This window comes from Pantherophis guttatus, chromosome 2 (genome assembly GCF_059756535.1).
Source record: "Pantherophis guttatus breed Tessera chromosome 2, ASM5975653v1, whole genome shotgun sequence".
NCBI classification, from domain to species: Eukaryota; Metazoa; Chordata; class Lepidosauria; order Squamata; family Colubridae; genus Pantherophis; species Pantherophis guttatus.
The window spans coordinates 232,246,380-232,270,697 of record NC_142064.1 but is presented as its reverse complement, the minus strand read 5'-3'; the positions used below and the strand labels follow the sequence as shown (position 1 = coordinate 232,270,697).

General features: G+C 37.3%; 1 protein-coding gene across 6 annotated transcripts in view; it reads left to right on the top strand.

Moving 5' to 3' along the window:
• Nucleotides 1-24,318, top strand: part of ITPR1 (inositol 1,4,5-trisphosphate receptor type 1) — a 256,477-nt gene that overhangs the window by 137,083 nt on the left and 95,076 nt on the right. For 5 of the 6 annotated variants that reach the window (XR_015732679.1, XM_087887909.1, XM_087887910.1 and 2 more), the window contains exons 27-38: nt 794-859; nt 1,923-2,060; nt 3,590-3,715; nt 4,689-4,889; nt 6,036-6,287; nt 7,571-7,696; nt 10,761-10,889; nt 11,606-11,726; nt 13,220-13,404; nt 15,238-15,386; nt 16,896-17,007; nt 22,328-22,360. Coding sequence is in view for 5 of the 6 variants with exons in the window: in XM_087887909.1 (XP_087744035.1) it covers nt 794-859; nt 1,923-2,060; nt 3,590-3,715; nt 4,689-4,889; nt 6,036-6,287; nt 7,571-7,696; nt 10,761-10,889; nt 11,606-11,726; nt 13,220-13,404; nt 15,238-15,386; nt 16,896-17,007; nt 22,328-22,360 (1,638 nt within the window). In the remaining variant the exon portion in view is untranslated. The remainder of the gene's footprint in view (nt 1-793; nt 860-1,922; nt 2,061-3,589; nt 3,716-4,688; nt 4,890-6,035; nt 6,288-7,570; nt 7,697-10,760; nt 10,890-11,605; nt 11,727-13,219; nt 13,405-15,237; nt 15,387-16,895; nt 17,008-22,327; nt 22,361-24,318) is intronic. The other variant, XM_087887911.1, reaches the window with a different exon arrangement.

Sequence of the window (24,318 nt, the reverse complement as noted above, 5' to 3'; positions counted from 1 at the left end):
AAATGGTCTAACTTAGACACACCATGAAGTAAGGCTGACAAATTATGCCATTTATTTTTTTTTATTAAAATCTACAGCTCATAAATACAAAATTCTTTTAGTTTTAAAAAATAAAGTATTTTGGCACAAATATGAGCAGTCAACTTTCCAATGTAAATGTAAATGTAAAGAGTAAAAAAACTAGAAAAACTTCACGTTATAGAGTTAATAGAGTACTGGTGTTTCTTTGTTACTATTTTTTTACTCTAAAATTGGAATGTCTCCTGTCATATTAACATTCTTGCCTCTTTTAAATCCATATGGCAAATTAATTCAGAAAATTCATCCTTGGTTATGTGCCGTAAACTGAAAGAAAAATGTTTAGTGGCATGGTGAGAAAATATCGGCTTAGATGTGTATGTGTACAATGTCAGCATGTCTCAATCTTTAGTCTGTAATAATAGCATTAAACATGCAGTACTAAAACCTAAGTGGTAATTGAAAAATTGCTATAATATTACTGTAAGGTTGACAGAAAGGAAAGAATATTGTGCTATATGCCTTCAATAACTATTACTAGATAATTAATCATAGGATAGGAATCGATCTTACATGAAGAAAAGAATCTTCATACAAATTTAAGGTTTTGTTAAAACTTCCATCCGCCTTTTCTCAATGCCTCAGTTTAGGCAACACCTGCTGCAATAGTAAACATTGGAGAGTTCTGGTAAGAAAAAAAATGCTCAAAGTGTATATTCATGAACTCCAGGATTTTAAAAAGCAATTTAATGTATTGATCTTGTTTGTCCCCTAGGAAGGTCGCAGCAAATCGTCTAAACCAGAAAGCACTAGTAGCTATAATTATAGGGTAGTAAAAGAGGTAAGATTCTTACATTTCCAAATATGCATTTCTTCTGTACTCTTTTCTTTTTTATGTATACGCTGAAGAATTTTAAATGTGTAACAGGGTAATTCTGTTTTTGTTTGAATGTAAAATATTCTTTGATTTAGGAAAGATAAAAAGGCAGTTGCTGGAATACATGGAGCTCTGTGGTTAAAGTGTTTGGGTTCCTAAGGAATGGCTAAATATTCAGTAACAGGGATAAATATTTGTTAACAATCTTAAAGATCATAACTCGGTATAACTAGATTTTAACAAGCTCAAGTTGTGATAAATTAGGCAAAATAAAGTGTTGATAATATGTGTGATATGTATATCTTAATTTGCATTTCAATTGGGGAAATAGCTTTAAATTAATCCCAATATGTACTCCCATGTTTGCTTGGAGCTGCTGTGACAGGATAGAAATGCAGACTTGCTATATAATTTCTACCTATAAAATACATGTAGGTATATGGTCTCTCTTGCCTCTCTTTTCCCTGTCCTCATTTCAAACAGAAAAAAACTGGATTGACAAATTAAGCATTTTTGTCAATCATTCTGCTTCTCCAATTTATGAAAAGTAGACTGAATACACTCCACTAGAGAGAAGTTCCTTGAGGAAGGGCTCCAATATATGTCCAAAAGCTTGGAAGACAAAAACACTGGTCCCAGTGACCGACCCAGATTGGATCCTGTAGACCTGATATTGTTTAGAGCAATGTCAGATACATTGTCAGCTCCTGGAAATATTGATTTATCCACATGAAAATTCGGTGATTTGGATGAATTGTTTGCTGCATGTTTGTTAGTGAAATATGAAGAGGCAGAAGCTTGTTTTCCTTGAATATAAAAACTAAAATGAGGGTCCAACATTGCTCTTTAGTTGTGGTAGCCACAATCCTAACAAAATTTGCTGCCTCATTTAAACAGTTCATTTTCTTGTTTTGCTCTTAAAACCAAACTCTTTGTTTTGTATCATTCTTTGTTCTGTTGAAGAAAGAGGTTTCTTCTGCCTTGTCTGGGGAGAAAAATCAGTTTCTAAAGGAATATTTATTTGCAGATTTTGCTTCGCCTTAGCAAGTTATGTGTCCAGGAGAGTATCTTGGTCAGGAAAAGCAGGAAACAGCAGCAGAGATTGCTCCGAAACATGGGGGCTCATGCGGTGGTACTGGAACTCTTACAAATCCCCTATGAGAAAGTGAGGTTTGCATGCATCTTTTACTTTAACTTTGTTGACAAAGTATTTTCATACTTTTAATTCCATCTAAAGACCACCTCTTATCAAAGAGGTGGTCTTTGCATCAAAGAAACGGCTGGTGTTAAGTCTTTGGAAATAGTTTATTCATTTAATGCTTAGCAATAGTACTTAGACTGATATATTGTTTCAAAGTGTTTTACAGCCCTCTCTAAGAGGTTTACAGAGCCAGTATATTGCCCCCTCTAGGTTCTTGTTTTACTGACCTCAGAAGGATGGAAGGCTGAGTCAACCTTGAGCTGATCAGGATCAAACTCCTGGCTGTAGGCAGAGTCAGCCTGCAATACTGCATTCTAGCCACTGTGCCACCATGGCTCTGTTGCTTATTGAAGCAACATTGGACAGAATTATTTTATTTATTATTTATTAGTTCATCAAATATGTACAAGATAGCAGGTATGGATATGAACATGGGCATGAATGAAGGAAATGACTATAAATAAATGGGAACAGTATGACAGGGACGGTAGGCACGCTGGTGCGCTTATGCACGCCCCCTCTTAGGAATGGGGTGAGATCCACGGTAGACAGTTTAAGGTTGAGGCTGTGAGGGTTTGAGGATGTAAAAATATCTGCCAAAGCTTTCTCTATTACAAGGATGAATTTTAAAAAACCCAGAATAATTTGGTTTTTATTAAGAAGGAGATATAAATTTCCATGAAGTGTTTAAAGCAATACCTGGTCCTTCAGTTATGCATAGAAATTAATATTGTAATCTGTGTAGCTGATTTTCTTCCAAATTTATAACAGGTAAATGTATATAGTCTTGGAGCATTCAATACAAGAAGCAAAGCATCACAAAGGATGAATGGCAGGAAGACGTACAGAACAGTTGGGTGCTGTGACTTTAAAACTAGTGAAAATGGGGGTGATCCAGCTCCCCTTCATTGGGCCAGTTGCTTTCTCTCAGTCCAATCCACTTCACAAGATTAGAGTTATAGAGAATATAAAAGGAGGGAGCATTAGGTATTTATGATGCCTTGAGTTGACCAAAAATCCAACTCATGTAAGGGAGTAAGGAATTTCTTAGTCATGATGTTTGAATGTTCTAAAAATTGTGTGCATACGGTATGTATGTTGATTGCTATGGTATGTTGATGGTATGAGGATCTTCAAAAGAGAACTTTGGAAATCTTGGCTACAATAGTTTTAAAAGCTGCATCTATTCTTCCTATTAATAAAATGATCCGTGCTAATGTTTTCTGAGCACAGACTGTTCTGTAATTGGCTATGAAATATTTAGAAACCTTGTAAGTGACTGGTGATGCTACATGTTACATCACTTTGCAACTTAATCTTTAAACCTCACAGAACCTTACCCTGTTTTCTTTAATTTGCTTAATATAATTATTATGTACAGGCTTGGATTCTATTTGCCTAATCCCAATATCAAGCTATTAGATTAGATCATCCTGAAGCTATTGTATTCTTAATCCTTTGGGAGATTTATTTTTTGTGTGTTATAATCGTAGGCTGAAGATATACGCATGCAGGAGATCATGAAACTGGCCCATGAGTTTCTACAGAACTTCTGTGCTGGCAATCAACAAAATCAGGCTTTGCTACACAAGCATATAAATCTGTTTCTCAACCCTGGGGTAAGAAATAATTTAATTAAAATCTATTCCATAAACCTGTTTTATACTTGTCCTGGGTTGTTGAGTTTTGAGTTGCACTGAGAGTTTTCTGAATACAAATCCAATTTTGAAATCCCCATGTCTGCGTCATGCCAAAGCCTGTATGCCTTAAAAATACAAAAACAGGCAAAAAAATCCTAAGACTCTCCTCAAGCTGTTCTTTCTTGGCACAGAGCGTCACCCACAATTTTGCCGAGTTACATATCTTCTATTGCAGCATATTCAGTAGTTCGGGGTGCTGCAGTAAAATTATGTGATGGAAAATAAAGCAGAAGGAATGTGATGCGGTTCAAGGTACCTATGAAACCTGTGGTTTATGTTTTTCCATGAATGGTGCAGCACACCAATCAGGAATAGCTCATTTTCTGATCTTTTCTTTTTTTCCCCCAAATGGGTCACTGGCAGACTCTGTAGAACAAGGGTGTTGGACTCAAAGCCCATGCCCAGGTCCGGCCTGCAGGGTGCTTAGCTCTGGCCCATGGAGACGCCCTGGAAACAGCGAAGGACCGGCCTGTGGTACCTCCACCAGGAAAAACAGGAGCCCTCTGCAGCCTTCTGCCAGCAAAAACGGAGCTTGGAGGGACCACTGACTAGGGCTCTGGATAGCCTGCACCACCTTTAAGGGGTCCTCCATGTAGTCTGAGAGGATGGCGAGGCTCCTCTGGAGGACAGTGGTTTGGCCCTGTCCCTGGTCTCGCCTTCCTCCACTGGAGACAATGGATCCCCCCATTGTCTTGCTTGGTGTAGATTTGTAATCTGCAGTTTGTAAGAAAATAATCCCAAGAAGCTGAAAGATATGGATGAAACTGTCTCATTAAATTAAAGGATGCCAGGATATTTGGAATACAAGATTCCTGAATTTCTAAATCCAATATGCAGCACCTCTTGTTGAATGGTTCATATTGTTATCTTCTGTTGTTTTGCTCTTTAATAGATTCTAGAAGCCGTGACAATGCAGCATATCTTCATGAATAATTTCCAGCTTTGCAGTGAAATTAATGAGCGAGTGGTTCAACACTTTGTGCACTGCATCGAAACACATGGAAGGAATGTCCAGTACATTAAATTCCTCCAGACAATTGTTAAGGCTGAAGGGAAGTTCATTAAAAAATGTCAAGATATGGTCATGGCTGAGGTGAGAAAGATGCATCCATACTGCATATTTATAGATTTAAGATCGATCTTAAGAAGCTCCAAACTATGAGAAACTAGCTGGTTATTAGATATCAATGCTCAGGAGTTGGTATTAAAAGCTATGCTGGTAGTCCACAAGGTACAATAATAATCAGGACTGAAACTAAACAATGTAATCATAAAGCACAATATCACGCAACTGCATCCTCTAATGACAGCAGTCCCCACTTGCTGTTGTTATCCAAATCCCAGGGATCATTAGGCAAGGATTACCCTGATGCAAGCCATTCCCAGATCCAAGCCTTGGTAAAGGAAGGCAAGGAGAGATAAGGGACTGCCTCCTCTTTAATTCCCACCACCTGCTTATCACCCCACTCCCATCCCTGCCCTTTTGGCCAACCTGCACAGCCGCTCTTTGGCCAGGTGTCACTGCCCCCTTGTGGCCTCCCTTGTGCATCCCTGATGTCACAATTTTTATCAACTGTTATCACAGTTATTTGATCTAATATTTTAATGGGTTGGCAAGTAAAAAAAAAAAGTACAATAGGTTAATTTTGTAAATCTGTTTTGTTTGTGAAGAAACACAGCTATAAAAAACAAGGATCAGCTAAAGTAGATTATTCTCTAAGGAAAAAAATTAAAAATATGGTATTTAAAGAAATATCTTTCTAACAACAGCTATGTCACTTTCTTATAAGACTGCAAGTCAGTATCTTATTTTAGATGTAATCTCACATTTTTCAGTGGGATTTACATTCTAGTAAATATATTTGCCAGAAGACATTAGTATGTCTCTTCTGGTTTTTTTCCTAATAGAAGTACATCGACTTGCTTTGTGAATTAACTCAAAAGAGTATATGCATTAATTAGTTAGAATTGAGGCCACCATACCAGTTTTCTGTAACAAGATAAAGCGCTATTTCTCAGTCCTGGTATCCCATATTTGAACACCTTCCCCAGACTACCCTTATTCATAATATAAATTTAACAAAGATGTCAAAATATTGCTGAAAGTGTGCAGACTGTCAAATAAATATTGTAGAAGACATGATAGTGATTGCAGCTTGCTGATTTGCTAGGAGCCTGTTGAACATTATATTAATTGTTCTTCATGTAGGGTGGAATTATGACTCTTTTCTCTTGGTAGTTGGTCAATGCAGGGGAAGATGTCCTTGTGTTCTACAATGACAGAGCCTCATTCCAGACATTGGTGCAAATGATGAGATCAGAACGGGACAGAATGGATGAAAATAGTGCTCTCATGTATCATATCCACTTAGTAGAATTGCTGGCTGTTTGCACCGAGGGCAAAAATGTCTACACTGAAATCAAGTGCAACTCTCTTCTCCCTTTGGATGACATTGTTAGAGTTGTAACCCATGAGGATTGCATACCTGAGGTAACATGCTGTTTTGCTCGCTCTCGCTTGTTAGGCTTAGGTGAACGGCCGGGGATTATGTTTTAATCAGGATGAGGAACTTGATGGAAGCTTTTATACTTTCTTTAATTTGTGGCAATGAAATCTTCATTGCCCTCTCCCCCACTTTCCCCCAAGGACAAGTATCATCCCTCCTTAGGTCAAGGATTCAAATAGGGACAAATTACAGTTTTCATTACAGTTTAAACAAGAGCAGACAATATCAAAGGCTGTTATTAGAAATTAATTCCCTTTTAGTAACTTTTTTTTCTAGTACAACACCGATAAGATGTTTGCCATTTTCACAGATAGCTAAACTAATGTTATGTATGTATGTATGTATTTATGACATTTTCTTCAGTTTGACCTTTGTTTCTTAGAAGGAATGTGTCTATAAGCATTTCCTTGGTAACTATCACACTTTTTAGCCTGATTCACTTCAATCGAGTGAGAAACTCTGTCCCACCTACAAAATGTTGTATTTTTGTATTTTATGGTTTACAGGAATAATTCTGAGCCCAACAAACTCCTTAGAAAATAACATGATTGGTGGCAATCTTCTGATTTTTATAAATAAAACTTTATTTTTATAACCATTTTGTAGCTATATAATCCATGTTCAATTAAATTCTTTTGATTCTGTTGTCATTAAGACTATCATGAATTGTATAATGCTCCAGATAACTCTCTAAGATTGTAAAAAGAGGCTAGCATGTATGTAGGTTGTACATAAAATGTTATTGTTGTAGCAGGACTAATATTTCTCCTTGATATTTAAGAAGAGGGAATAGCTGTCACCTACCTAATATACCATGGTTTTTATAAGGAATTTTGGGTGTTATCTGTTTTAGACTGAAATACTGTACGATTGGCATTCAAATCCTGTTTGAAATTGCTGCAAAAATACTTTTGTTTCTGCTTTCAGTAGTAAATTTCTGCTGTCTCCCAGCTGCCTCACATTTCCTTTTGTGAAAAAAAAAATTCTCAAGCATTGTGAAGGCTAACTGCCATATCTTTTCAATCAAGGTCTAAAATGATATGTTGAACTGGTTTGTGGTTTGCAACAACTAAACTAAGATTGATAATGACTAACAGATTAACTAAGCGGGAGAATATTTTATAGAGATAAAAAAAAAAGAACGTGGCAAGGAAGAGTTTTATCTCTGAGATTGGAGTTATTTTTTTTTCATCATTGTCCAGATTTACCTGACAGTTTTAATCTATTTTTAGAATGGTATATAAATTATTTGCTTTATTATCTGCAGGTGAAAATAGCCTATATTAATTTTCTAAACCACTGCTATGTTGACACAGAAGTTGAAATGAAAGAGATTTATACGAGTAATCATATGTGGAAGCTCTTTGAAAACTTTCTTGTGGATATCTGTAGGGTAAGTGTTTGTTACTGGAAATATTAAAGCATAAATCATGCAAGTTTAAAAGAGCCTCGGTGGTGCAGTGGACTAAAGTGCTGGTAAGTGCTAGCACTTACCTGCCAGCTGCCTGCAATTAGTGCAAGTTCGAATCTCACCAGGCTCAAGGTTGACTCAGCCTTCCATCCTTTTGAGGTAGGTAAATTGAGGATCCGGATTGTGGGGGCAATAAGCCAACTTTGTATAAAACAACACCGCTTGGTGGGGCCGAAAGCCCTAATAAGCAGGTATATACAAAAAAGTATGCAGGCTATTGCTATAATGCATTGTAAGCCGCCCTGAGTCTACGGAGAAGGGCGGCATATAAATTGGACTGATAAATAAATAAATAAGTTTTATCTGAATGCTACTTATAAAATGTCTATTTGGAAAGAGCCGGAAAAGTTATATCCATTGTTTCAGGTTCATTATCACTTATATCTTTTATGTACACTGAGAGCTTATGCACTGAAGAAAAATTCCTTGTGTGTCCTATCACACTTGAGCAATAAAGAATTCCATTCTATTCTATGTGAAACATTCTCTGTTATATGGCAATTAGATTTTACAATAGTAATTAATAGCATTCCCTCATGTAATTATAGTGATAATGTCTGTTTAGATTTCTATGTGGGTTTCATATTTTGGAGATTTGCAGCCCTCTAATCCTTCTGTAATTGCCCCAAGCTTCTAGTTTCTAGTTAACTTTTCATGCTGTTGGTTTTCTGTTCTAAGGTAAGCATAGGCATTCTTCTGTGTTGAGAAATTATATTAGAAGCCTTTTTTAATGTTTTTACTGTAATGCCTGTTTTTAGATACTGCTATTTTTGTTCATGTTGGGGAGAAAAGTGATACAAAACAGAACAGAATAGTAGAGTCGGAAGGGACCTTGGAAGTCTTCTAGTCCTACTCCCTACTCAAGCAGGAGACCCTACTCCCTACTCAAGCAGGAGACCCTACTCCCTACTCAAGCAGGAGACCCTACTCCCTACTCAAGCAGGAGACCCTACTCCCTACTCAAGCAGGAGACCCTACTCCCTACTCAAGCAGGAGACCCTACTCCCTACTCAAGCAGGAGACCCTACTCCCTACTCAAGCAGGAGACCCTACTCCCTACTCAAGCAGGAGACCCTACTCCCTACTCAAGCAGGAGACCCTACTCCCTACTCAAGCAGGAGACCCTATACCATTTCAAACAAGTCCAATTTCTTTTTAAGCAACTCTGTTTTGGTGCACCTACTACTTCTGAAGGCAAACATAACAAGCCCTTTACTTTATCCTTTTTCTTAAAAAGGAGGGGTTACCGGTTTACCGGTTCTCCGAACTACTCAAAATTTCCGCTACCAGTTCTCCAGAACTGGTCAGAACCTGCTGAATACCACCTCTGGTATGTGCGTACTTAGGGGAAGTATAGCAATGGAATGCCTTGTTTGAAGGAAACGGTCATCCAGTCATCCTTGTCACCCGTTTCCTTCAAACAAGGCATTCCATTGCTATACTTCCCCTAAGTACGCACATACCAGAGGTGGTATTCAGCAGGTTCTGACCAGTTCTGGAGAACCGGTAGCGGAAATTTTGAGTAGTTCGGAGAACCGGTAAATACCACCTCTGACTGGCGCCGCCCTCATATATTCTCGGCCTCCTGAGTCCCAGCTTATCGGGAAGAAATGGGGATTTTTACAGTAACCTTCCCCTGGAGTTGGGAAGGAATGGAGATTTTACAGTATCCTTCCCCTGTCACACCCACCAAGCCACACCCACAGAACCGGTAGTAAAAAAATTTGAATCCCACCACTGGCACATACCCTTTTATTTTTCTTTCCAAAAGTTACTTTTGAGGATACTGAGCAGACCCAATCCTCACTGCATGCTAGTGCTATTGGAGTGTGTGCGTGTTAGGGCAATGAAGTGATGTTTGGTTGACAATTGTCAGATTTTTTTTCCCCCTACAATCCTAGTGACTACACTTTATTCATTGATAAGTGTGATTTGTAAGTTGGGTTTCTATCAAGTGAACAGTAAGGACATGGATAAAATCAAGTTTTCTTCTTGGAAAAAGTGAATTATGAAATATTTCCTATTATTTTCATTTTGAATGATACATCAAATGCTTGGGGAAAGTGTTGATATGTTGCTACTAGCACACTTCTACTTAAAGTTATTTGCTATATAAATTCTGCTATATGGTACATAAGAAACTTAATACTGGTAGTAGATTTTTCCAACATAGGTGCAAAACTTTTTTTTTTCCTTTCTCCAAGAGGCCCTGAAGTTTCAAAAACAAAGGAGTATTTGTATTTTCTAACTTTCAGTCTAACAGTTGGTGTGTTTTTTTCCCTATTCTCCACTAAGCCTCAAAAACTGAAGTGGACATTGTAGCAACATTATTGGTGCTTATAAAAAGTTTTTTTTAAAAAATGCACATCTAGGAAGTTCCCAATTTATGAGCACAATTAAAACCAGAATTTCCATTGCTAACAAGAAAAGACTTATGTCCAATTTTCCAACCTTTTTTTGGGGGGGGGCAGGGTTGTTAAACAAATCACTGCAGTTAAGTGAATAATATATATGGTTGTTAAGTGAATCTGGTTTCCCCTATTGACTTTGCTTGTTGGAAGTTGGTTAGAAAAGTGACAGATGGTTGATCACATCACATCACATCACATCACATCACATCACATCACACACACACACACACACACACACACACACACACCCTTCAAGATGCTGCAACCATTGTAAATACATGCTGGTTTCCAAGCCGCCAAATTTTGATCATATGACTTCAGGGATGCTATGACAGTCATAAGTGCAAGGATTGACCATAAGGCACATTTTTCAGTGCTGTTGTAACTACAAATGGTCATTAAATCAATGATTGTAAATTGAGGACTAAGCATTCTCTCCCCAAATGTGATTTACATTCTTTCAGAATTTCTAGAAAAGTTACCTTCCTAGGTATATTAAGTTTAACTGCTTGGTATTTGTGAGAGGATTAGAATTCTTGCATCATTTCGTTTTAACAGATTGCATTATTTTCCAGACTTGCAACAATACCAGTGATAGGAAGCATGCAGATTCTATATTGGAAAAATATGTGACTGAAATAGTGATGAGTATAGTTACTACCTTCTTCAGTTCTCCATTTTCAGACCAGAGCACAACTTTGCAGGTAAGAAGCCAAATTAGAAAACTAAACTAAGATATGCAAAACAAAATGAGATCTATGTTTCTTACTATGATACCCTATTTTGATCTTGGAACCACTTCTGATATTGCTCAGTTATAAATTATGTCGTTTTTCGAGTTGGAAATAATTTCTGGAAAGATTTCTGCCTTCTAATTTTTAATGTTTAACATAATTTTTAGTAATGTTACAGAGCCATCTGCTGGTCATTTAATTGCTTTCCTAGGAGCAAATTCTGTTTAAAAAATATCATCTGCATGGTATTTGTAGTCTAATTTATACACTGACATTATTGAAACATGACTTTTTTCATTGAAATTGAAATGATTGGCACTAACATTGACATTTCACTGAAATGTCTTAACAAGTTTTACACAAAGTAATAGAACTAGGTTTAAATACTGTAGGTTCCACCCACAGCTTCTGATAGATTTTATTCCCTATTTTAGGATAGGTATTTTAACTTTACTTGGTAATTTGAAAAACATTGCAATTGCTTCAGTAAGTAATAGCGCAACTATATACCCCAAAACTTCAAGGCAATTTGCTTTTAGAATGCTGTATCTCTGAGTTTCGCACTTTTCATTTTTCATGCTTGGTTGCTTAGCTTCAGACCGACTCTTCACATCTATAGACCTCTCTCTTTGTTACCCTCCTCTTTTCCTTGGATTGAAATGCACATATTCTTGGTGTCTTTTTAGACTCGTCAGCCAGTGTTCGTGCAACTTTTACAAGGTGTGTTTCGAGTGTATCACTGTAACTGGCTCATGCCCAGTCAAAAAGCATCAGTGGAAAGTTGTATCAGAGTACTTTCAGATGTAGGTAAGAAAACTATATTGATTTATTGATTTATTAATCCATTTTCTACCTGCTGCAATCTAAACAGATTAAGTGGATTAGGACAACCACCCCCAAAGCTTATGATAGTACAAAATATGCAATACTATAATAAATACTTAAGCCCACTTGCAACGATGACACGGCTTCATATCAAAAAACGCTCCAGAAATGTTTTATCTTCAGCTTCTTCTGGAAGGTGAATAATTTTGGAATTTTACTGGGGAGCCTTATGTAGGACTGTAATGATTAATCCACATAAGCTCTTTCTCTTCAATACATCTGTCTATCATAAATATCTCAGGGGCTGCCACAAAGAAGAGTGAGTCAAGCTATTCTCCAAAGCACCTGACGACAGGACAAGAAGCAATGGATGGAAACTAATCAAGGAGAAAAGCAATTAGAACTAAGGAGAAATGTCTTGACAGTTAGACAATTAATCAGAGGAACAACTTGCCTCCAGAAGTTGTGGGTGCTCCAACACTAGAAGTTTTAAAAAAGAGATTTGTCTGAAATGGTACAGGGTTTCTTGCCTGAGCAGGGGGTTTGACTAGAAGACCTCCAAGGTCCCTTCAACTCTGTTATTCTAATTCTAAATTCTAATTCTAATTTTGCCATCAAATATTATTCCTTTTTTTTCTTTTTTAATTTGATTTATATGCCGCCCTTCTCCGGAGACTCAGGGTGGCTTACAATGCGTTAAGCAATAGCCTTCATACTTTTGTATATTTATACAAAGTCAGTTTATTGCCCCCGCAAACTGGGTCCTCAATTTACCTACCTTAGAAAGGATGGAAGGCTGAGTCAACCTTGACCCTGGTGAGATTCGAATTTACAGTAATTGCAGACAACTGGTGTTAATCACAATGCTTTCAGTCTGCTGAGCCACCAGGCCCAAACCAACTTTTCATTGGTTACTTTAAATTAAGGTGTTTTTGTTAATAATTTGAAAAAAATGAGCATCGGAACATATTTCTACAAGTATTTTTCTATGGAACCACAGCAGTCTAATCAAATACATGCTTTATTTTCACAATTAAGAGCATATATTAGGCATGATAACTCTGTATTACCTTCGGTTATAGAAACTTGTTCTCTTGTGCAAATTGGGAAACAAAGCACAGGAACAGGCTGCGAGATATTCATGTTTGGCTTGGGTTTTCCTTTGCCATGTTTATTTGTCAAATTTAGATACCGCCCATCTCACTGTCTAAATGACTCTGAGCAGTTTACAGATGAAACTTTGGTTGGCCGTTATGGGTACAGAATCCTGGACTAAAAGGGTTTTGCCTAATAGAAGCTGCTATAGCGTACATGCAAACCCAGTGATATCAAAAACATGAACAAAAACATTTCTACAAATGTCAGTGTTGCCCATGTAAATTTGCCCTTTCATTTCTCAAGATGCAAATCTGGTTCATATCCTTCTGAAATGCATGTCATTGGCTAAACAAATGACAATACATTATATATTTCAGCAAAGAGCAGAGCGATTGCTATCCCAGTTGATCTTGACAGCCAGGTCAATAACCTTTTCCTGAAGTCTCACAATATAGTGCAAAAAACAGCAATGAACTGGAGGATGACGGCAAGAAACGCTGCTCGGAGAGATTCTGTGATGGCAGCGTCAAGGGATTATCGTAATATCATTGAGAGGTTGCAAGTGAGTATAATATCAATACCTGCTTGTAAGCATTCAGCGGATGTGTGGTTTGTATGAAGAAATAGCATGTCATCCCTTTGAGTGTTCTGCCCCAGCTCCAGATTTCCGAGGATATTGACACACACCAACGATCCTTATCAAATTTATTAAGTAGCAAGAATAAACAAGACCGGCAAAGGTTGGCAACCAGCCCAGAAAACAAGATATGATAAACCAAAATACTCTGATAATAATACAAGTTGTTTCCAGCAAGAACACACTAGCTGCGTCGACTTAAATAGGCTAAGGGAGTGGCCAATTATCCTCAAGCCTTACTCTCGAGGAGACCTCCTCCTCCTGAGTAGCCACTCCTGCCTTTTGGCAGCCCTGCGTGCTCAAGCATTGAGGAGAGGCTCCTCCACTTCGCTCTCTCCACTTGAAGGAGCCTCTGGAGGTTCTGAAGGCCCTGGCTGAGTCTCTGCCTCTGGCACCACATCCTCTTCAGCCTCCTCGCTGTCTGACACGAGCGCCGGTGCGCAGGCTGCTGGTGTGACACCACACCAGCCTCCTCGTTGTCGGGATCAGCCACAATCCGCGCAGGCCGCTGGTGGGCCACAACATTGAGTCCAGGCAACAAGCACCAACTGTGAATACTGCCTTTATTGTAAAGTTACAGTAACAGAATCTTGCAAGGCTGAAATTAAATCTCCCTCCTTCAACTTCTGAAATGTTTGCCATGCTCCTAATCCTCTAGACCAGGGGTGTCAAACTCAATTTCATTGAGAGCTGCATCAGGATTGTGTTTGACCTCAGGGGGACAGAGTAGGCATGGCCAGGGTGGGTGTGGCTAGCTCGACGTCACTCATGTCGGGGGTGCCTGTCGTGACCCAAGCGCTCTGCCAGAAAAAATGGGCTCCTAAGCTCCATTTTCGGCTCCGACAGGCTCCTGCAATCCTCTGCCAGCAAAAATGGAGCTCGGGAGAGCTGCATGCGGCCCTCCCAAAGTCTGTTTTCATTGGCAGAGGCACGATGGGCCAGTCCTCTGCTGTTTCCAGGGTGGCCCTGCGGGCCAGATCTAAGCACCCTGTGGCTGGATCCAGGCCCCAGGCCTTGAGTTTGACACCCCTGCTTTAGACTAAACTGCCTTTTATCTGATCTTTACCTAGTCTCCGTCTCTCCGTGTTTTTGACTTTTGCTTAATATTGAAAATAACTGCCTTCTAGCAGTTCATAAGGATCTGAACTGAATAGATGTCTTTCAATGGAAGCTGGATACTGATGTCTTATACAAATGGGGCTGATCAAATTGTGGTTATCTCAATAGTTATACACAAAACATTTCACTGGAGAAGCTCCTAATTAGGGCTGTAATCAATCGTGCTCAATTCTAGGTCATTTCATTGCATTTATGTTCCTCAGCCTTTCAACTCCTATATTCATCTCAGTCTTCTTTCAACTATTTTTTCCCCTGTATTTTCTCTTTTCCATTGCCCATCTTATTTTGGCGACACAATGTTTTCACTTCTGGTATGTAATAAATGCTATTAATATTAGTAGAAAATGCCTATTTTGCTGTTTATAATGTCCATTTACAGATTTTAGTAAGCAAATGTTCGCAGTGTTGTGTTGTAAGTACTTAGTGTTTGTAACCTTAAAGAAACCTATTTCTGTTAACAGTGAGAAGAGAAATGTGGAAACAATGAAATCTGTCTCTGCAGGTTCCCATTATAATGTATTAATCTTGTTTTAATTAAGCATATTCTTATTTTATTGGCATAATTGTTTTTAAAAAGTACTTGTCTGTATGCTTTGTCCATGTAAGTTTCAAACTAAATATACACTAAATATACTTCAGGATATAGTATCAGCTTTGGAAGATCGCTTACGGCCACTGGTCCAAGCTGAATTGTCTGTATTGGTGGATGTCCTTCATAGACCAGAACTGCTGTTCCCAGAAAATACAGATGCTAGAAGGAAATGTGAAAGTGGAGGTTTTATCTGCAAGTAAGTTGAGGGTCAACATTCTCTTTATTATTTTAAAACAATTCTTGCTCTCTTCTAAGCTGTTACTATAGGTTAGGGCAGTGTTTCTGAACCTTGGAAGCTTGAAGATGGGTGGACTTCAACTCCCAGAATCCCCCAGCCAGCAGCGCTGCTGGCTGGGGGATTCTGGGAGTTGAAGTCCACCCATCTTCAAACTACCAAGGTTGAGAAACATTGGGTTAGGGTATATTGATCTTATTTTGCTATCAATTTGTTATCATGCTTTCTTTCTGTTTTTTTGTAAGATTCTAGTAGCTTTCCACATGGATCTGCTGTTACTGAAGCTGGTACTAATGGCTTTTGGAAGCAGAAAGTAATTTTAATAAAATTGTACTACAGATCATGTGCCATTACACAGTACTTAATGACTGGATTCATATTTTGCATTAGTCATTGTTTGTTTAAGCATCATTCACACCATACGCTAAACCAATCATATACAAACCACATTGTAGATTAGCATGTTATGTGAATTAGGCCTTGGTGTCCATCTTATTTATTTAGAAAATGACAATATTATTTATTTATTTATTTAATATAATTTGTATGCCGCCCTATCTCCGTAGGACTCAGGGCGGCTCACAACAAATAAAAACAAACCCAATAGAACATAAAATACATAAATATGCATAATTTAAACATAGATTAAAACCCATTAAAATAATCAAAAACCCTCTCAGTCCAGGCTGGGCAAAGTGAACAGCCATGTTTTTATTAGGAATATTAGGTAGGAATCTCTCAATCCTGTTAGAAAATATGTGTGACATCATAATGTGGCGTATTAAGTTTTCTCATCCTCTTGATGTAAAAATGCAGCATGCTATTTATATTTGCTGGACTGCATGGAATCTTGTCAAGAAAACATAAGAATGATTTCTTCTGTTAGCAACCACAAATATCTGGTAAAATTTATCCTTCGTTTAAGTATGAGGATCCTCGTTAAGTTTTGCTAGGGAACGTAACAAATGCTCCATTTTGAAAAATATGTTTATTCCTAATTTTAAAACGTTTTGTTAGGAATGAATTAATGCTTTCTTCAGAAATCCTTGTAAAATATAACAATGTGTTGTAGTTTTTTGTTTCTGATCTACCATCTCAGAACCTCCTAGTTCTTAAGCCATGAGAAGCAACTTGTATTTTATGAAATAAGCTACAAATATTGTTGTTCCATGACAGAGCTGCTTAATTTTAGTTCATTTATTCCATGTTTGTGCAACTTTATTTTCTCAGAGCAAATTATACTGCACTTCAAAACTTTCTATTTAGAAGGGGTATGGAACAAAGTTTATTTATTGCTTCACATATATATCTGTAAAAACTATGCTTTGAAGGGGAAAAAAATAATAATATGGTTGTCTTTTGGACAATTGGTTTTTTCTATCACCTTTAATGCAAATATCTACAAATGCCTTCCTAATTGAGTAGACATTCTAGTTCTGAAACAAACTGTGATCAATTGGTTGTTTTCAGGTTAATAAAACATACTAAGCAGCTGCTGGAAGAGAATGAGGAGAAACTTTGTATTAAAGTTTTACAGACACTCAGGGAAATGATGACCAAAGATAGAGGCTATGGAGAGAAGGTACTTTGATTTATAGTCTACTGTTTTGTCTTTTATTCTGTCTTTTCTTTTCTTTTCTTTTCTTTTTTTGCAGCGTAGTTGAAGAAATGGCAGTATGGATTCTTTATTATTGTTGCACTTATTTTTTAAAGTTGAAAACAATGGCATACACAACTGAATTGCTTATTATTTCCAGTTCATTTTGATAGGACAACAGACTTCTAAATTCTGCAGCATCTCTTTTCTTCACCATTGAGGATAATGGATTATCTATTACTTAAGTATATTACATATTGCTTATTTGGAATGGTGTGGTGGCCTAGAGACGAAGACACTCACCTCCCACTTGGAAGGTTGAGAGTTCAATCCTAGGCAGTGACAGATGTTTCTCTCTCAGGGCACAAAGAGAAAACATTGGCTGTGAATTCTGCATAAGCATCAGGAAGGGCATCTGGCCAGTAAACATTCAGTTCCATTCAGTTACCCCGATAAAAGGGATTACAGGGTCATAAAAATACTAAATAGCTTTTAATCACTTTGGTAGCAGAACATCATTAATAGAAAGAAGAAATCCTGTTTTTGAGGGTTGTGGTCTAGGCATTTTTTGTCTTCAAAATTTGCTTTTTAGCTCATTCAATAAACAAATTTTGAAGAGGCAGAAATATGCAACCACTAACCCTCCAGATATCTATTTACAAACCAGTTGAGCTTCAGCAAAATCTGGAGGATTATAGATTCCCCATCTCTGTATTCATTCAATTGTAGATAATCTAATCTCATACTGATGCTCAGGAACCTGACATTCCAAAATGGATTCTTTTTTTACTTATTGATATAAAACATGTCTTATATAAACCTTATGGATATATAAGCCTAGGAGACTAGCATTTATTCCAGTACAGGTTTGCATAAGAAGTGTTGGCACTTATAAAAGCACCAGCATAAATGACATTACCAAAATTCTTCACTGGTTGAAATGAAAAAAAAATGAGGTGGAAAAGATATCGCATTTTCTTATCAGGTCTGAGCAACACCTAGTCCTGGCAGACATTCTCCCATCTACTTTCCTATATTGTTAAGTGGCATGGATGTGCAGAAAGGATGGCATGGGGGTTTGCTTCCCTTCGTTATTGCCGCAGAAAACCAAGTTAGGTATCCTAGGAAATTGGGAACAATGCATTAGCTTAGAGCAGCTGAAGTTGAGAACTATATCTCCCATGACACCCTGTCATGCTGCTGCTATGGGAGAGGAGAAAAACAAAACTATCCAGTCTTATCCCTGTGTTTGCTGCTGATTGGATGGGCAGTAAAGACAGATGGGAGTGTTTATTGGCCTTAAAATTTAAGGCTCATCATATCAAGGCGTATTTTCTCCCAAGAAATGTAATCTGACTGCTATAAGTATAAAGAAGATGGCCAAATAACTCTGTGTTGAATGGCTCGATAAATCAATTCATTTTGCCTTTTGAAAATTTCCCTTTGGTCCTGAAATTGTTGTGGCCCAAAGAGTTCCACAGAGGTGGAAGAATATATGCCCAAGTTGATTGGAGAACCAATGAATAGAGTTAAATGACCTGACATGACATATGCAAAAAAAACAAAAAAAAAAACCCTCATCTAACTGGATGAATTCTAGGTCTATGTGCACTTGTGATAAAAGAGTCATGATAAACAAATTATATTGAACTACCCAATCATTTAACTCAAAACTTTTATGTGACTGAAAAACAATCAAAGAATAATATCTAGGAAAAAAAAGTGACAGAAATGTTTTCTAAGAAATCTTAATTACTGATCTGTTAAGCTGGAAAGGACTTAAGCCATCAAGTTATTTGCAGAAAGTAGCAAAACGGTATTTTGGCAAAAAAAAAAAAAATCTCTCTGAACACATGAATGTGGTAATCCCAAACCAGGGGTGAAATGCTACCGGTTCAGACCAGTTCGGACGAACCTCTAGTAATAAAGCTACCGGTTCAGGCGAACCGATAATTAAAAAATGCTACCGGTTCGAATGAACCAGTATTTCGATGATCAGCTGTGCCGCGCAATTTATAATTGCTAGAAAGCAGGAAATCCTGCTAATCTAAATCGCACGGCACAGCTGTTCCCCCCCACCCACTGTTCTACTTACCTTAGAAAAGGCTTCTTAAGCCTTCTTTTTCAGCTCTGCACGGTAGCGCCTGTGGTGTGCATGCATGCAAAACCCATGTTTGAAGCACACTGCGCATGTGCGCACACAGCGAACCAGTAGCAGACCTCAAACGATTTCACTACTGTCCCAAAAACTCTAAAGGGAACCCAAAGGTGCTTTTTCAAGAGGCAAAAGAAAGCACCTTTGGGACAACCCTGAGCTGGATGACTGAGAATCTCGATAGACACTCTAAAGGGAAGTTGCTATGAAAATCTGTAAATCTGTTCTAAGGCCCTTAGGTAGTGAAAAACAAGAGGCAAATCAACAGGTCATATTGCTAATGGAGATCTAAGTGCACTTTAGGATCTCAGAAGCAATCCAGAACAGCTGTGTATATATTAGGAGGCTCTCTAACATGAACTGCTTTTAGTTTACAGAGAAGGGTATTTATACATTTCACACTTTTCATAAACAGTTGTCTGGAACATGTCTAGTTTAATCAGCTGTCTAAGATTGAGCCAATGCCCAATATTTAAAATGCATTTCCTTAAAGTTCCCAACAGAAGAGAATCAGAAGATCAGTTAGGAAGGGACAGTTTTCTTTTATATTTGTCTACTCCCGCAGTTGTAACTGTGACTGGTGATCATAAATGTCAATTTAAGCTTTAAAGAGAACATAGATATGGCTCAATGAAAGAACGTATTCACAACTGCAGCCTTTCTGAGTCTTAGCCATGCTCAAATGAAGGCAGTCACCTATGCAGATGGCCCTTTTCCTTTCCTTTCTAGCTACCACAATTGAAAAATAGTTTTGTTTGTGTGTTACACGGATGCTTCACTAGGAGCTCCTGATACCTTGAAGCTCCAAGGTTATGAGGAGAACAATTTGAAGCTCCATGCAATTAGTATGGAAAAACCTCTAAGAAAAACAGTTAATGAGCAGAAATGTTCATAGGAGATGGAGAGAGGGGTGTCAAAATGGAAAAGAAATGATACCAAGATTGATATGAAAACTAACATGGCATCTCACATTGGCAACAATCTATTTTCATTCTTTGCAGGAAGAAAAGAATACACACCAATTGTGCGGCTAACCATTTAGCTAATTTTCAACCTGATTCTGCTTTATTAAAGTATAAACCTACTATATTGTGTGCTTCTTTGAATTTATTTAGAAATAATAATTACTATTTTTTTCCTGAAACATATTTATTTCACTTAATTATTTGTATGAAATGTTATTCTAGTTTTTTTTCACTGGCTGATGAAAAAGTGCAAACAAATTTACCCAAGTAAACTGATCAGTGTACCCTTTAAAACAAGTTTGTTGAATGTGGATTTTGGTGTTCTTGCTGACTGCGATTTGTTTTTATATCAAGAAAAAACAACATTTCCCCAGGTACCTGGAAATCTGAGCTGCAGTTTTATTCTGAATATACAGATGAAATTAAATTGTTATGTTTGTTGTACACAGACGTTCCATGAGTTGCATTGTATTGAGTCAAGCCAATGAGCAATCTGTATGAAGTAAGGAAGAAATATGCCCTGGGACTCTCAGAAGGATGGATTGATTATATTAATTTTTAACACAGAGTTTACAAACTACCAAGTGGCTATGGGTTATTGGGAGTATGCTTCCAGCATCTACTCAGTCTAATAATATTAAAACTAGATGTTTTGGGATAAGATACTATAGAAATGGTACCATATGGGGCTACACAATATCTAATCCCAAAACACCTGGTTTTACTATTATTAGACTTAGTGGATATCAGGGTTCCAACAACCCCCCCCCCCCAAAAAAGACTCAGAGGCCAGAAGTTCCTCAAAGTTCCATTTAATTAGAGATGTCATATTGACACATCTGGGAAAACCTGAATCTAAAAGCTTCCAGGTTTTCCCCACCCAACAGAAAGTCCAAGTTCCTTTCCCTGCCCATCACATGGTCCAATCAATGCATCATTGATTGCATAATAACAGACCTCCGGATTTTTCGTCGGGCCCTGAAAACTTATTTATTTCAACTAGCTGGGCTGGCTTGAGCTAAATTTTAAATTGATTTTAAATTGGGTTGTTTTAATTACGGCCAAAATATTTAATTATTTTAATACTGTTTTTAAATTTTGTATGCTCTGTTTTTACTTAGGCTGTGCACCGCCCTGAGTCCTATTGGAGAAGGGCGGTATAGAAATTTAATTAAATAAATAAAATAAATAAATAAATCATCCCAACTGAAGATGCCTCCCAGTCATGCCACTCCAGGTGCTGGCCGAATATCCTTGACTCTCAGAGAAAGGAATGTTATTATGGCTAGATATCTCCACCACTCCATGCAATCCTCCCTCCCAGGTTCCCACAGCACTAAGTGTGGCAGCCCTGAAGATCCAAAGAAAAAGATGGCCTCCAGAGCTGACAAGGATGCTGAAAGCATCCTCCTGATACAGGTACTCCTTGACTTCAACCACGATTGGTTGTGTTAAGTTTCTGTTGTTAAGACATTTATTAAGTGAGTTTTGCCCCATTTTGCTACCTTTCTTGCCATGATGGTTAAGTGAATCACTGCAGTTGATAAATTAGTAATCTGGCTTTCCCATTGACTTTGCAAAAGGTGATCATATGACCTTGGGACACAGCCACGGTCAAGAATATGGACCAGTCACCAAGCATCTAGATTTTGATCACATGATAATGGGGATGTTTCAAAGCTGTAACTCTGAAAAACGGTCACAAGTCACTTTTTTCAGTCAGTACTATTGTAAATTGAGGTCTATTCTGTAACCTGTAGCCACTTGATAGTTTGTACACTAACTATAGTAAAAATAGTATATTATAATCAGTTAATTGTCTCACTGAAAAGTTTACATGCTTTAAAAAAAAGTTATATGAAACAACAAGGAATATTAATGCTTAATGATACAGGGGTGTAAAATAGGGGTGTACAGCCATATTTTTCAAGACACAGTTAGGTTTATCCATATCTGATAAAGGATCATATGTCGTGCTAACATAGGCTAGTATGTCAAATATATTTATATTTAGTGTTGTATTCAGGAGAGAGGATGAGGGTTTATTTTTATCAACAATCTTACAAAAAATCTGGGTTGAAAGAGTGGAAATTATGATTCTCAGTGTCTATAATTATTTGCCATTTCTCTTTCATTAATATTTATTTCCAATTTCTTTTTGTCTCTCTCTTGTTTTTCTTTTTAGCTGATTGCACTTGCTGACTTGGATAATGCTGAGGTTTTGAATTTCTTACTTTATTGTTTCTTTAGTCTTCCCTGGTGGTATCCTGAAGTCAGTAGCCATGTAGTATGTCGTGCTGTCTTGTCGGTGTTTATGTTTGTGGTTCTGACGTCTGTGCTAGTGATGTAGTGGAGTGTAACTTGTCATGTCGTGAACTATTTAATTTTAATTGTGTATTTTGTTTTCCTCCAAGAGTATTGTCTGAACATATTTTTGGATTCAGTCATGTGGTGTTCCTTCAAATGGTAGAACGCTGAATGGATGACTTTCCAATGCAATATAAATGAAGACATTTAAACATTTCACATTCTGTTGTGTAAGAATTCTTTGAACTTAGAATTGTTACTGTGCAAAGATGAGGCAATCAAATCTTGAATCTCGAATTTGCCACTCTGTACAATTGAAAGAAAAGATGGCACATAGAATTAAATGCTGTTTTGTGTAGTTTGCCTGGTTAATTTTTTTATGGCAGTTTAATTTCTATAAATCAGCAGTTAAAAGTCTGCTATAATCTATAGTTGTTTCTTCTAACTGAACATATGATCCTAAGACATACATGGGAATATGTATACTTTCTTTGCAGTTAGACTATCTGACACTAGAGAGTATGCACTTTCTAACACAGAGAAGTAGAAGCAATGGTTTGCATGTTCTCCATGCATGGCCCATTGATCAGCTCAAGTTAGCTTTGTCTTTGCTCTGCTGGATTTTCTACCGTCAAAATTCCACTCATAGTTTATAACCATCATTAACATATGATCAGATGCTGCTCCATGAAGATATTAGTATCAGAGATTTTGGGTTTTTTTGGTATTACAAATATCGTGGGAAAGAGCATAAATTAGGTGGAGTAGTTGGTCAAGTACTTCAGTACTTTGTTTTATTTTACTGAATTTTGTCAACTAAAACTAATTCTCTTTTAAAGTGGTTTTATTGTCTCAAGAGTAATTTAAACCAAACTCATTTAGCTTCAGGGTGTCGAGAAGTACACTATATTACGAACCTGTGAACATATACGTGGAATTTAAGCTGTTTGTTTTTACTTAGATTATCTGTCAAATGAAATGGCTTTCACATATTCTGACTGGTTTTGCATTAAATCAGGATTGAGATCAAGCCCAGTTTAGAATTTAGCCCTTGATTAGCAGTGAAAACTTTGTTGGCTGATTTCAGTGGAAGGATTCCATGCTAGCAGCAGGTGTGTTTATAAATATAGGAAATGAACACTATCTGTTTATTAAAAGTGTCTTCTGGCAGGAGTTTGCATTCCCTGAAACTTTTCTCAGGAAGCACAGTGTTTTCTTTTTCTGCCAGCCAATTTACAAACACATGGCACAAAGAAAGAAATGCCTTTTTAAAACTCATATTCTGGGTCCAGTGAGCTTCTACTATTAAGGAGAAGAATAAGAACATTACAGTTCTTCCAGAGAAAAAACATGCTTGTGATTGTGACGCATGTTTCTGCAAAAGTTGTGTTTCTTCAAGAGGAATTAGAGATAAAGTGGGCTTTTTGTAACCATTTTGTTAAAAATGACACTTTAAAAGTAAAGTGCATACTGAAATGCTCTGGATAAATTTATTATTAAACCAAACTGGTGTGTGAGAGAAAATGAAAAACAAAAATACAGTAATTTAAAAAAAAAAAACAGGGCAGAAATATTTAATTTCATTCTTAGAACTGGTCAAGATTTATAATACAGTACTTCTCAAACACAGCTCCCGAAAAAGTAGCTGAGTTTTATTCATCTGAATGTTTCAAGTATTCTTAAGTACCAAAAAAGTATTAAATAAGATACTGTCTCTCTCAGTCTCTCACACCAACTTACTTAGTAAAGGATGTTTGGAAATTACAAGAAATTTATAGCTTTTTCAGAAAGAGAAAAGGAAGACTTACCCTGTTTTCTCAAAAATAAGACCTCCCCGGATAATAAGCCCAACTGAGCTTTTGAGCGCAT